Source organism: Protopterus annectens, chromosome 8.part1, assembly GCF_019279795.1.
Source record: "Protopterus annectens isolate FY-2018-M chromosome 8.part1, PAN1.0, whole genome shotgun sequence".
In the NCBI taxonomy this organism is placed as follows: Eukaryota; Metazoa; Chordata; order Ceratodontiformes; family Protopteridae; genus Protopterus; species Protopterus annectens.
In genome coordinates this window covers 92,156,188-92,171,459 of record NC_056742.1, presented here as the reverse complement: position 1 = coordinate 92,171,459, position 15,272 = coordinate 92,156,188, and the positions used below count along the sequence as shown (strand labels likewise).

General features: G+C 39.6%; 1 protein-coding gene across 2 annotated transcripts in view; it reads left to right on the top strand.

Annotated features, from left to right (window-relative positions):
* The first annotated feature begins 647 nt into the window (after positions 1-647).
* Positions 648-15,272, top strand: part of APRT (adenine phosphoribosyltransferase) — a 670,278-nt gene continuing 655,653 nt past the window's right edge. Inside the window, exon 1 of one of the 2 annotated variants that reach the window (XM_044081700.1) lies at positions 648-826. In XM_044081700.1, coding sequence (XP_043937635.1) covers positions 738-826 — 89 coding nt within the window. In that variant the 5' untranslated portion in view covers positions 648-737. Of the gene's footprint in view, positions 827-1,007; positions 1,369-15,272 lie in introns of those variants that run through there. The other variant, XM_044081701.1, reaches the window with a different exon arrangement.

Genomic DNA, 15,272 nt, shown 5'->3' with positions numbered 1-15,272 from the left:
TTCCCAACATTTGCTACAGGCTACAGCAGGCATAAATTCATACCTCTCAACTGTCCAGATTTTTGCCTCCTATTTTGGTCTACTCCTCATAAAAGTCGTAGTTTTGTGGCAACTCACTTGGATGATCAGAGGATTGAAGTCATTAAATAATGGTATACATTTGAGTTCCAGACTTCAGATCTTTCAGGAAATGTATGCAGACACAAACCCTTTATAACAATATTTAAAATGTGTCCCTATTTTTTGGTCCTTTTATTGTCCCCCCCAGTTTGTCAGGCTTTGTTCAGATTTCTTGCACTCTAAGTGCCCCCAATTTTGACTCAAATTTTAGCTCCACACTTTTTGGGGAAAAAGGTAGCAAATCACACATTTAAGAAATAATGATAATAATTTAAAAAGTGACCCTGATTTTACCAAGATTTATCTCTTGATTAAGAACTATGATCCACCAAAAAGCGCAGAAGCCAAGCTCGAAGCCCATTTCACGGCTAGGCAGCTGCTCTATTTCATATTTTATTTACAAGGAAAGAATCGAGAAAAGTAATACACACACACACACAAAAACATTTTTGTATAAAAGAAAGCAAAACTGCAGCAATTTAATCAAGCGCGAATAACTAACGCTCTTTGTCCACCCTGCCATGTCATCAGTGACGTCACAGTGCCCTTCATGGGAGGTGCTCTATCTGCAACCGTTTCGACAGAGCTTCAGTAAAGCAACCGGCACTCTGTTCACAATGCAGGAAAATAAAATTGCGAAACTTCAGTACATTCGTAGCACACTGCGGAATTTCCCAGACTTTCCTAGCAAAGGTATTCAGTTCTGGTAAGGATGAAGAGTTTAGTACTGGCTGTAGTAGTTGATCATTTCTGTCCTCGTGCATCGTGAAGAGACTTCCCTCGATTGTAAGCGGGAATGACTACGACGTCGTGGAGTAGTTTGTCACTGCTACGAGGATGTATTCTCACAGTCGTGCTTGTAGGTCTCCTTGTTTTGAGACTGGTGTTATTTATGGGTTATAGTTGATAACATCTGTTTCGCTTTACGTCTAGGACTTGGAATCCCTTCCCAAACTGGCTTGCTGTGATCCTTGTGTAAGATATGGGGAGCCTTTTGGTTAATAGTTGGGAACCGGAGCATCACTTATTGAATGTTTTGGTATTATGCAAAACTGCTTCGTTTGTAAGCTCTGCGGAAAACCGTTCCCCAGGTCTTCATTTACCTGTTAAGAACAGTGACCAGCACTTTGGGCGCCTTTACACCCTCTCCACCTGGAATGCAAGTATCACACTCCATCAACCTCAGCGCAGGAAATCTGAACAAACCTAAAATAATGGGATGGATGGGGGCAGACAAAGGCCCCAAAAGTAAAAACGGATTTCAAATATTGTTCTTACAAACGAAGAAAGTTTTTAGAATAGCAGGCTTTGTGTTGGTATGCATTTTCTGAACAGTACAAAGTCTGAAATTCAAATGTATGCTGTTGTGTAGTAGCTCCAATCTTCAGTGGTTTACCGGAAAACCATACTTTTTTTTGAGGGACAGGTGAAAAATTTGAAGAGATTTTTTTTTCTTTTTCTTAATCTAATTGCTCGATGGAATGCAACGGCGAAATTTAATAGGCTACCGGAAATGGATAACTAATGAACTGGAGAATGTTAGAGTAATGTATTTATTACTTTAGTTGATGTTGATCATGTTAGTGGATAGTAATTGCTGATGTCTTGTAAAGCGGATACTGAGCACTGCGTAGCAGTATTCCTTTTGACACAGTAAAGACACTTGTTTTGCACATGATCACTGCTGACATTTACAGAAGTAGTTATATAATCTTGCTTGAGAAACAACCTCCGATAGGGGGATAACTCGTATGGTGTACATGCACAGGAGATAGTAAGTAAAATGTTAATTAGCTCATATTTTGGGTGCAGTGAAGGATCGCCCCAGTATGCGCACTTACAAGCCCGCCCATTCTCCACCCACAATCCCATACCCAAATAAAGTATTGAATGCGTTTACTTGCGATTTGCGGATGTTATTTAATCATTGCATACACCATTATAATACTGCGGTGGTGCAGCGGTTAGTGTTGTCGCATCACAGCAAGAGGTTCCTCCGTTCTATTCTCGGCTGGAGCGCCTTCTGTGCGGAGTCTGCATGTCCTCCCCCCGGACGAATGACGGTTAAAGACCTGCAGGTAGGTGCGTGCGTGAATGGGTGTGCCTTCCTTGAAGGTTGGGGATGGGGATGGCAACTATGCACCGTAAAAGCCACTGCCAATCATTAGTGGACCGGAGTTCTGCTCTGGCGACCCCTAACCGGAAAAGCAGAAAGTCACAAACAACTCACCATTATAATACATCATATTAAATTTAAAAAAAGTTATGAATGAAACCTAACTGTCAACTTTCCATCACCAAAATATAGAACACAGTCTCATAATGTGGAACAGTTCTTTTTTATGAACTGTCCAAAAACTGGTATTGCTCCTGTACCAAACCTGACTGACGATATCTATGACTCTCTCTGTCACCACTCAAAAAATGCGTGTCTATGTATGTATATATAATTTATATGTGTGTGTGTATATATAAATAACATTTTATTTGTTCATAACTGTTATTTGATATGTAAACAATACAAATTTTATTTTTCTCAAAGTGATCTTTACTGAAATGCTTGTTTTTCTTTTTGAATCTGTATCTACTGGAAAATTGTATTGAATAGATCCTTGTATAGACTAACTAGATGATTTGTATTCTACCTCTTACTATATGTACACTATTGTAATATCTAATTATTGTATTTTGCTTATATTTATGTGGGGCCTCTGCTGAAAATCCACTTCTGGCCCAGTCAGACTTTCCTGGTAAACAAACGTAAATAAGTAAATACAGTGTACTAAGACTTTCAATTAGGAAGCTCACAGCATGGTTAAAATGAGTTATTTTGTACTTAAAATACAAGATTCTTTTGATGACTTAATATGATATTTTGACTCATTTTAAGCCTGTGCATCTTAAAACTGGTGAATGTTGGAGAAAAGGTGAATTGCACTTGATAAGTAATGATGGTAATTAGAGTTGTACATTCTCTGAACTAAGAGAAGGCTATATCAGTTCACATTCTTTTGTTCGGTCAGTGGTCCTAATGTTTTACAAGTGTCCCTGATTTTATTTTTGGTTTGTCCCTGAATCTGTTGAGATTTTACCCCCTGACTGGTTGAGAGCTATGTTTACTGATTTAAAATGTTTGGGACTTAACGTGTTATCGCAATCAGATTTTCATGTTACCGTGAAAATCTGGTTGCAGTAACACGCAAGTACCAAAAGTTCTTAACGAACATGTAAAAGACCTTTCCAGGGTGTGAGACATTAAGGAGCATGTTGTATTTAAGATGGAAAATGAGGAGAATTCCTCAAAATGAGGTTCACTTGAGAGGCTTGGAGCAAGTCTGGATCCGGTTCCTTCCATTGTGCCCTCTCCTTTTTAGAAAGGCAGTCAAATTCGCAGTCACTGGTATCCTCTCATTCCTCCAGGAGTCTCTTGGAAGTGAATGTGGAGAGGATGAAGAGATTTTTCACGAAGCAAATTCAGAAGGGAGTTCTCACAGTTTCTACCCCTTTGGGTCAGTAGCTTTGTCCATGTACCACTTCACCGATAGCAGCTCCTTCTCTAGTTCATCCTGTGGTTTTAGAGCCCTTGGATCTGAGCTTTTCAGGTCCATGTGGTTCGGATCCAGAGAGAACATCTTGCTTCAGATCTGACTACTGTTCTGAGTGCACAGGCTTCGATATCCTCGGAACCAGATAACTCTCTGAGCTGAAGCTTCCTTGTCGGATCCAAGAGGATGGTGTTGACTTCAAGGTTTTCGGAGTGGTCTTTTCCTCTTGGAGCTTTGGCATAGGTCAGCGCCAACTTCTGCCTTAGGTGGTTGCTCTTGGGTTGGAGGGAGGTAACAAGCCAGAAACTCGCTTTCTCGGCTCTGTTGGCTTCCTTTTTTCCGGGATGATCTGCCTTTGAGGTTGGGAAGAGAGTGTTTTCTATTCTGACAGGTCAGGTGGGTCCTTCCTCCTCTGATCCACCCTCTGTTTTTCAGATGATTGCAGCATGATCCTCAACTTTCTGCCTCACAGGGCCAGCTGGCCCAAAACCTCCAGTCTGCCCAGCATGGTATTTTGATCTCTTCTGATACTTCTCTGGACCACCCCACTGAGGAAGTTCCTAGGAAACTAAAGTGTAAAAGGAGGCATTTGGACTCTCCTCAGCATTCAGTCACTGAGGATACTGAGTTCAGTGAGGGGAAGGGGTCCCCAAAATCACCACCTGATGATGTCTTATTTGGAGATATTTTTGAGATCCTGAAGTATAAGGGTGGCTGGTCTTCCCAAAACACTTCTCCCGAGGAATCAGTGTTCCTGGAAGCATTTTGTACTGGTCCATCTACCTCCTGGGTTTACTTCACTGGCCAATGAAGTTATTGAGTTAATCTCTAAGCGGGTGTGGAAGGAACCTGATACAGTTGAGCCAATCCCCAAGAGACCAGACTGGATTCTGGCTCTACCAGTAGGTTGGGATTATCGGAGTAAAGGGTAATAGATATGGGAAGGCGTGTTTATGCTTCAGTGATGTTTGCACTTTTTATCACATTTTACTAGGCTACAAAGAGATTTGATTAAAGAATTATCCAAATCTCTTTCTGGAACTGGAACTTCTGAGGCTCAACTTTCATTAGTCTCTCAGTTGGCTACCCTACAGGCTATATCCAGTTCGTCTATGAGGCTTATCTCACACATTGCAGAAGGTGCCTCAGGGGCTGTGGGTTGAGGCATTTTCATCAGGAGGCATGCCTGGATGATTTTTGCGTGGTCCTTAGTCCTCTTTTGTCAGTGCTCCTTTTGATGGCACTTCTTTGTTTGGCCCCACAGTAAAAGATAATCTGCAGGTATGAGAAAGATGGAAAGACCCTCTTTGCAGTAGGCGTGCGTTTTTTGACCATCGGTGAACCTTTTCCAGGAAAAAATGTGGTTCAGAAAATCTCTGGGTCCTTTCCAGGACACGAATGCCGGGGGGTGATGGTGGAAGGCGATGCCCCCATGACATCGGAGGCCTGCAAAACTAGGGGGTCTAGAGATTCCTTTTGCAGCAGACCATTTCTGCAGTCCTGAATGGAGGTCCAATTGCCTACCTCTGAAGCCAATCTGGAAAAGACAGTTTGGTGCAGAGAATTATTTCCAGACGATCCAGAAAGTTCTTGTGCTTCGGCTGGGAGACCGTAATTATCCATTCAGAACACACTGTCCTTTGGCCTCACCACAGCCCCTAGGGTGTTCATCAAGTGCATGGCAGTGGTTGCAGCTCACTTAAGACTGCAAGGATTCCAAGTATTTCCATATTTAGACAACTGGCTCATTACTGCCCCAGCCAGGCATTAACGGATAAAAGCTCGGATCAGGTGTTATAGACCTGTGTGCATCTTGGAATAACCATATATTACAGGTCTCATCTGCAGATCTGCAACCAACCCAAACATTGAAATTCATAGGAATAGGGTTCAACACAGTAACTTATCTATGGTAGCTTCTCTTCCTGTATCTAGAATGTACACAATAAGGATGCAGGTCAGGAAAATAATTTCCAGTATCAGAATTTCAGCCTGATTAATTCTGCAAGCCCTGGGATCGATGTCACTGACAATAGTTTTACTCCCGTTAGCAAGAGTCTGCATGAGAATTCTTCTTCGGTGGATGCTAGCAACACAATAGTCACTGTTTTCTCAGTCCATGTCTGTGAAGATTAGTATAACCGAGGTATGCAAACAATACATTTCCTGGTGGTTGCAGTCAGAACAGCTGTTACAAGGTCATCCTTTCATCCTCCCTCAACCCAAGGCCATAGTAACTATGGACATTTCCCAGATTGGGTAGGGGGGCACTTCCTGGGGAAAACAGTCCAAGGCACTTGGTCCCCTGTAGAGGCCAACCTGAATATCAGTGTTCTAGAGATGAGAGCGGTGCTGTTAGCATCGCAGACATTCCAGGACTCTCTTGGAACAGTTGCAATCCAGACAACATGGCAGTAGTCTGGTACATCAGCAAGCAAGGGGGAACCAGATCTTATCCACTGTCGAAAAGCCCTCAAGAGTGTGGCAGTGAGTGATATCTTCCAACTGCTTTCTAATAGCAAGGCATATTCTGGGGAAGTCCAGTGTGACAGCAGACAAACTGAGCAGGTACATTTTACTACCTCACGAGTGGTCTGTAAACAACAAAGTGACTGATGACGGAAATGATTTTCAGTCAGTGGGGCCAGTCTTGCTGCAGTCTCTTTTTGCATCTCTCCTAAACATGTGCAGCAGCCCTGACCCCCTCCACCCCCACCAACTCCTCTAATTCCCAAATTCCTTTAGAAAGCAGCTCGGTTGAAGAACAAGGTAATCCTCATTGCACTTTACTGGTCCTGGCAGATTTGGTTCCCCTTCCTTTGGCCTCATCTGCTATACCCACCTTGGATTCTGGATCCAGTTCCAGACTTCTGTCTCACCTGGAAGGCATGGTTCACCCGGATGTCTCAAATCTCAAACTAACAGTGTGGTTTTTCCCATTCCTTTAATTGCCAGGCAACCAATGCTTTCTTCCCCTGTTTGTTCCATACTTTTATCTTCCCATAAACCTTCCACTGGGAAATTCTGCAGGAATAAGTAGAGAGAGGTTTTTTTTATTGGGCAGAACAGAATCCGATACACGCTTTTTCAGTTCCAGTTTTTGTTCTAGAATTTTTAGCAAGTTTGTTTAGTGAGGGTGCTAATTCATCAACTACTAAAGGGACAATCCCAGTAGGGTTGCCAGCTTTTGTTGTGGCTAAAACAGGACTAAGGCCACACCCCTTGCATCACCAGTAACCCCATCCCATACCTGCCCCTTCTCCTGCCCATAATCCACCCATTTTGTGATGTCAGCTGATGGGGAATGCCCTCTTTTTTTCCATTCCTGATGTCTGCTTTCAACTGATCAACATAGTAAATCAACAGATTTAACAAACTCCAGAATACTGGAGTTTGTATGGTGTTTTCCAGACTATTGGAGAATCAGTTTGATTTCTGGATAGTCCAGAAAAAAAACTGATGGGAGGCAACCCTAAATCCCAGTGTTTAAAATTCAGGGCCAGATTACAGCTAACCAAAGCAACACCCACTTTTGCCACATCATTCACATTCCCACCCACAGTGTCATTTTTCTTTTAAATATTCTATGCTTCTAAGTTCCAATCTTGTTTTAACACCTAGTGTCAACTGCCTTTTGGATTTGCGTTCCTGTCGCATTTTTAAGTCAGACTGCTATTTCAAACTTTAAGGGGCAATTCCAGTATTAAAAATTCTGACAGAATTAAAACCGGCCAGAGTACATCCACCTTCCTTATGTCATGAACATTGCCACTTACAACTGCATATTCAGAGATTCCAGTCTCGTTGAAGGTCCCTGTAAGAGCTGAGCCTTATCTTTGCGTTCATAATTTTTAGTAAGGCTTGCACATACATCAGACATCCAAACGTGCTATTTACTTATTTTCGTTTCCTCCAAAAAGTCATGCTAATCCCTTTAAAATTGTAAAAATCAAAGATCAGTCTACCACTGGTAATGCAATAGCATGAGTGCAGTAATGCCTTTATTTCATGCTGTTTTTCTCTCTCTCTTTTTTTTTTTTTTACAAGCATGCAAAACTTTATAATAAGTTGATTATACATACATAGAGTACACGGAGGCAAACTGTTTCTTCTAATAGCAGAATAAAGATTAACTCCGTCCAGAGCAGATGCAGCTTACTACAGTAGTTCTGAGAGGAAAACAAAGAACATTGTGCTGCACAGGCTATGTTCCAGGCATTTTTAACTTGCACTTCAAAACAAAATATTTACTACAGCAAATGTATTTTTGCTGTAGCAGAATGCAACATGGCAGCTTCAACTGTGTACATTTTGCCAGCATTTTTAATGCTGCAGGCATGTTTCTTGCACACTTTCTTGCATTACTTTTAACTCATTACGAACAACTTTTTACAGCAAATTAGAATATACATATTAATATTTATATCTCTCTGTTAAATTATTATACTGCCCAGATATTCTGTCAGCAGCATTGAACACTGTATACTCCCTCCCACCTTTTACCCGAAACAACTTTCAGCTATACTTAGACTGAGTCAGAGATGCTTCACAAGCAGCCATGTTTCTTTATTAAGCACTTCTGTTATTGTCTTTAACAACATGTGGCAATCCTCAAAACTGCAAAAGCTAATTGGAATTAGGAGTATTTGAAAGAAAGAAGAGTATACAGGTGTCGGCAGGTATATATGGTCTATACAGCTGTGTGCAATGTTCTAGAAGAGGAGTGTCAGAATCCTGACTTCCTTGTATGCGTGCTTGCGTGAGAGCAATTCACCTAAGTGCACATATGAGTGCACAGCAGTGCTCGTATGCAAGTTTTTGTGAGTGTATGACTACTGCTCACAAATGTGTGTCTGTCTGTATCTATGGGTGGTCACCTTTGTACATCCATTTTTGCATAACTCTGTAATTATGCAGAAATACATTTATCAAATGTTCCTGATTTTTTGCAGACCATCCCAGATTTTTTCTCATAGTTTGTCCTGGCCCTTTTACAATTTTTGATGTTCTGGTAAAACCCTAAGGATTTCAGAAAAGTCAGTAGCACAGGACATTTAGAGTTTTATACCTCTTATTGTTCAGAAACTGTAGGATTATGCAAAATCTGCTGTTCTGTTTATTGTAACTATTTCCTGTTAATTTTTTAAGTGACAAGTAATATTAAAAAAAAACTGATTTTACCCTCCCCCACACATTATTTTTTTGCTATCTCAAGAAATCTTCAGAGAAGAAGCTCAGAGGTATTTAGGGGAACTATACTGTTCAACTGTACCATATTTTGCAGATGCTCTTGTGAATTTTACTTCAATGTTTTTTTCTCTGTACCTAGTTTTCTGGTAAATCAACACTGAGAATTACAGGTACGGCAATAATGCTAAGCATTAAGAGTTTTATATTTCTTTTTACTCAGAAAATAAATGTTGGTGCAAAGCTTGGAGTAATAATTAAAAAGTTTACCAGATTTTATCCCTGTTATTTTTGGCTATGTCCAGAATTTTTTAGCAAAGAAGTTGAGAAGTATGCAGGGAACCATGCCTCTCTGTTGCCCTGGATTCTGTATGATGTCTTGGACTTTGGCTGATATTTTCCTACCCTAGTCCTTATTTCCTGGTAAATCACTGACAATTACAGATAAGTCAATAATTGTAAACATTAGATTATTATACTTATTTTTTTGGAAATGCACACTGGCACAAAACTTGTTGTTCTGTTAAACTTTTTAAATCAATTAGAGTAATAGTTAAAATTGGCCCAGATGTCTTCCTCTATTGTTTAAAGTCCATAATTCTTGAGCCTCCAAGTTGAGAAGTATATATGGACCCCCATGTTGATTATGGTAGAATTTAAAAATAATGTATGCTCTGCTGTGATCAGCATCTATTGCTACCACTGTCCGTTGTTTTATTTGGCTTCCTATCACAGTTGCAAAGAGAAAACTGTCCCTAAATATCCACAGCCGTAAAATTCACAACAGTTTCATAGTCGACTGATTCCATTTCTAAGTCTTAGTAACACGTAACTAGAGACTAATGACTCAGAACTGAGATAATTTGCTAAGGGCAGTGCATAGTAATAAGCCATGGGTTGGGTACCTGTATCCTATTATTATGATGATGCTAATCAGTGCTGGCCTTGGATCAAGCCAGTACCCTAGGCAAAAGGGCTCCACAGCACCCCCCCCCCCACACCACCTGGTGCCCCCATCCTGGTCTACCTACACCATTAATTTTTCTAACAGGTTGTCTTACTGTTCAGTTTTTCCAATTACTGGAAAAGTGCCTCTGATAGAGAGGCACCCTAGGCAGCCACCAAGTTTGCCTATGCCTAAGGCCGGCTGTAATAATAACAATATAATAATAATAATAAAAGAAAATTGCTGGCCATTGTATACATTTGCAATCTGAGTGTATACAACGTTTACTCCCACCCTCATAGGGTACCTTCTTCCTCCAAGAAGTTTAATGTTCTGTCGGATTCATTTTCACTAAATGTGAGTGTCTAAGAAGTGTACTGTTGCTCATTCTGTCTGTTTTCACTGTATGAATGTTTTGCTGTTTTCTTCAAATGGCTGTCATGTTTTTGCTGTAAAAGAGTTTTAAATTAAATTCACATTTCTGAGTATTGCAAAAGTAAAGAAGGAAGTAATGTGCACGCTAATAACTTTCAACCGTGCTTTAGGTGACTGTGAAGAGACAGCCAGGTAATGGGATATCAGTATGGCTGTGGGGACGGGTCTGCTCCATTACTCTGTCAGTGGGTCCCATTTGACCATGATCTGGCACCGCTTTTATTGTTTCTAAATTGCACATGAGTATTTAACCTCATATGCCCTTTTTTTTGTTTTTCTATATTTTAAACCAGGTAGAGGAGTAACCCAGGTGCAAAGTCTGGTTAAGCAACTTACTCAAAATCGCACTCAAAAAAAAAAAAAAAAAAAAGGCAGAATCAAACCAACCCTTTGCCTTTGACTACAGGTAGCATCTCACCTAGAGTTTAGAGCCTTAATTTTTCTCAACTGCCAGAGCTTCACACATTTTCATTTTCCGATAAACCTAAAATCACTTAGATTGTTAGTTTGTTACTAATGCCATTTATTACAGTTTCATGTTTTTTGTTGTTTGGATGTTCAGAAATGCATTTTGATGCACAAGCTGTTCTGTTAACTTCTTAAGTGAATTAGAATAGTCTGCCTCTTATCAATCTGTAATTTCACAGAACATCATTGACTTTGCCTCATATTTAAGCGCTGTCATTTAACTATTTTTTTTCTGGTAAATTACTGAGGATTACTGTCACATGAATTAGAGTAGTCTGCCTCTTATCAATCTAATTTCACAGAACATCATTGACTTTGCCTCATTTAAGCGCTATCCTTTAACTATTTTTTTCTGGTAAATTACTGAGGATTACTGTCACATCACTAATGCCAATCATTACAGTTTTACAGTTTTTACTATTTTGAGTATTCACGTTGATGCAACAGTTATTAACATTTTAAGTGATTTGGACTTGTCTAGCACTTATGTTAGTTTCTTGAAGGCAGAGGTATAAGGTTTGAATACGTTCCCCTCCATTTGCCTACTTCATGACTTTTTAAATACGGTCTAAATTGTAAAAAGACTTACTACCAAAGACAGCCTAAGGCAAACAAAATTTAATGAAAAGAAGAAAACTCCAGGGTGTATCACCGTAAATGTGCTTAGAGCAGGTAAAATAACAGTTAAAATCAATAAGTCAAAATCTTTATTCAATTTAAAAATTCCAGCAAAGATAGGACAAGTGCTTTCGGCAGTCAAGCCTTCATCAGATCCTAATACGCCTCTAAGTCATCCTAACTTAAAAACCTCATTCCAGCCAACCATTGCATTTATTCTAATCGGGTAACTCCGACTTCTAATTTCCTATTCAACCCCGGAAGGCAATGCGTGCTCGGGTCTATAATCCACCGAGCTTCCTCTACTTCCGTTTTGTTTACCATATCAACTCCTCTTGCTGTTTCCTTAAAGGTAGATATCACCATAAATTTAAATGAATAATTAACATGTTCACGAATATGCATATACAGAGCATTTGTTTCTACGCTATTTCTTATGTCCGATAAGTGCTTTGAAATCCGTTCTTTCAACTTCTGTTCGTTTTGCCTATATAGAAGGCTAAACGAGATAAACAAGTAGCGAAAGAAATAACATTTTTAATCTTGCAATTCACAAAGCCATGGAACCTGTATGTTCACCCTGTTACTGTATGGACAAAAGAGATTAGTGTTTAATCACCTTACAGATTGTACATAAACCACATTTATGAGTACCTTCATACCATGAATCACTACTGCGAGCTTTTGCATTGCTCAAATCTAGCCCATTTCTGGTACAGAGCAGTCTCTTAAGATTTTTCTTATTCTTAGAAATGAAGTTGGGAGAAGCCCCAACTAGGTCTTTTATTCTGCTATCATTAAAGTAGGCCAGTATTTCTTTATAGTTTCACATGCCACATGGTTCTGAGCATTTTTCTGCATGTATTGTTCCAACAATTTCCATTTATTTCTATGAAATTTGCTCCTTCTCTTCCAGTTATTTTATCTGTTTTAGAATATTCAGAACTTCAAATACAGCGAATTTAGGCTTTGGTTTTCCATTTTTTAGTTTTTTGCATCCAACTGCACCAGCTGAGGAAGTGCAAAAATATAAAGAACAAAATCTAGATATATTTGAAGGGTATAAAAAGAAATGTAGACATGGGAATGAGAGAGAGATCTCATATGGTGCAATAGTTATGCAAAGGAGAAAGAGAGATACAGGTGGAACATTTTACAATACAAATAAAATATCACAAAGAGGGAATGTAGAACAGAAGATTAGTAAAGCACAAGTTAAAAAAAGAGAAGCTGAAGTTATGGAATACATGCAAAGTGAAGGATTTGGTGTACAAAGTCTTAACAGATTATACCACAGCATGATGGAACAACAAATTCCCCAAGTAGGGAGAAACGAGGAGCAGGAGACCTCTGAAGAAGAAATATGGACATGAAAAAGAAATGTAATATGGTGCAATATTTATGCAAAGTAGAAAGCGAAACTAAAGAATAAAAGAGCAGTACCAAAGATATTTGAAGAGAAATGCAGGCAAAGGTGTCCAAATGTGGAAAGTCTTGCAGTATAAAAATAAGAAAACGGAGGAAAAGTAGAAAAGAGGATTAGTAATGGAGAAGTTAAAGAAATGGAAAGTGAGGTAACGGATTACCTGTGAAGTCAAGGATGCAGTGTAGAAAATCTAACTCTTAAGATCACAGCAAGAAAGAGCAATGGATCCCCAAATTATGTAGAAACCAGTGGATTGGGAAAGATATGACCAATTGCCATATGAAGATATTTTGGAGCCTTCCATATGAAACCAGTACAAAAGTTCAGTTGGAGTTGCACAGCAAAGACAAGGAACAGGAAACTGGCATCTCTGAAGCATTCAATGTTGTGGAATGATAGGCCAGTGAATTCCCATATGAAAGAGCAATGGATGACTGGATGAAACTGATGAGAATGTGGCACAGGAAGATGCTCTGGAGCATCATCCCCCAATACTTCTCATATTCCTTTATAGAGTATAATACCCCATTCTGTTACGTACTTATCTAATCACATGATCCAGTTGACAGGCAACAGCCATGGCAGCATTTCCTTACTAAGACAATCAAGGACATATCCACCTCAAGCTAAACTGAATGCTTTAAAGGATTCTCACTCTTTTTTTTTTTTTTTTTTCTATGCCTTATTGACTTTTGAGAAAGGAACCTCTGCTTAGCCTACATAACCTCAAAGGATCTATTCTTGTGATATAATTATCAGAGCCAAGTACAGGCTTTCTGAACCCCTACTTAAACTCTTTAATCTAAGCCTTTCCAATGTTTACATTCCTGAAGCTTGGAAAGCAGCTATTGTAATGCCATTACACAAGGGTGGCCCAATCATAGACCCTGGTATCTATAGACCCATTAGTCTTACTAGCCTCGTATGTAAAGCTATGGAGCATAATATCTCAGACTTTATTAATCTTGACATTGAAAATCTGTCAACCCCAGATCCTATTTAGACAACCCTCTACCTGTTGGAGGGTTCTCTAAATGTTGAATAACAGGAGTAATTATAGCCCACAAAACAACACACTGATCACTTTGTGGGTAACCAGGGGGTAGGCATGATCACCACAAATGTAGTAACGATTCTCTATCATGCCCATGCCATGCCCCCAGTCATAGCATCTTAACTGTAAAGAGTTCAACACACTTTCATGTCTAGCATCAATGTATTTGCTGATTCCCGCTGGTGCAGTCCCATTTCTGGCATGACATGTGTGTCCACGATTTGTGGTGGCAAGCTGAAAAGGCACAACCTTTAAAAATTAGATTACACCAGGTTAGATTAGTGTCCACACCGTACTGTCGAAGAACCAACAGGAAACTATATTTTCTCTCGACCAGGTTATTAAAGGAAACTGCAACAAAAAACATAGCAAGAGTACCTGTTGTCACGGGATTCATCTTGAGGTGCTGGTTTAGTTGAATTTTGTTCTTTACACATTTTGCTGGACAGATGAATTGTCCTTCACACCTAGATCTTCTTTTGCCAGCAATGATGATTTGTCTGGGGTTCCTACACTATAGGTCTTCTTACAGTGGGCTGAGTGATTTCAGGTTGGTTGTCTTGCACAGTGGACTGCAGGGTGGTGAGTGTTACAAGGTAAAGGGCTTTTTACCCCGGGCTCTAACAATTCTTTTTTTTTGGAAGGTTTTCACATAAATCCAGCCACCCAGCTGCAGTTGGCAGCGGGGGCTGGTCAGGTGGTGGAGGAAGAGATACTGCTGTAAGAAATGAATATATATATTTTTTCATTTTCCATTAGAGTTGATATTTTCTTTTGACACTGGGACAAGCTGGAAGGGCTGTGAGTCTTCCCATTAATATCTCATAGGGTCTCAATACTAGTTCAGATGATTGCGGATGGTTGGCACAGTGAAAACTCAACTTAAAAAAAATTTCCATAGCTCCGTGGTCAGGGAATTTAAAATGAGTTTCCTGGTCACTGTTGATAGTACAAGGTACACCAAATTTACAGAATCTGCTTTGACACATGGATGAGCTTTTACCTATGCAGAAAATTATACAATCACTACTAAAACGTATTGTAAATTATGTACTTTAGTCATCTGGACAAAGTCCAGCTGTACATTAACAAAAGGTTCCCAAAGTGGTGGTAAGCATGTAGACTTAATATTTGCATTATTTTTTTGCTGACATTTTATTCTAAACAATCATAAAACTATTAACATACTGAAGTATCAAAGAGGAGACATGAGTGGTATGTCATCTTCGGGTAATTTGATTAAATAAAGCTGTCTTACCTGCATGGGCTAGTAAAAGATATGCCCTTACCAGGTAATGTAGCAAGGAGACGGGAATCACCAGTCAGCTGTCTGGGTGTTGCCATACTCCATCAGAGGATGTAATATATCCATCTTTGAGCCACTTCTGAACTTCTCCCTATGATGCTTATGTTTTAACAATATAAAATTTGTTAAAACAAGATATATTTGCGACCAAATCTTCATTTTTATCA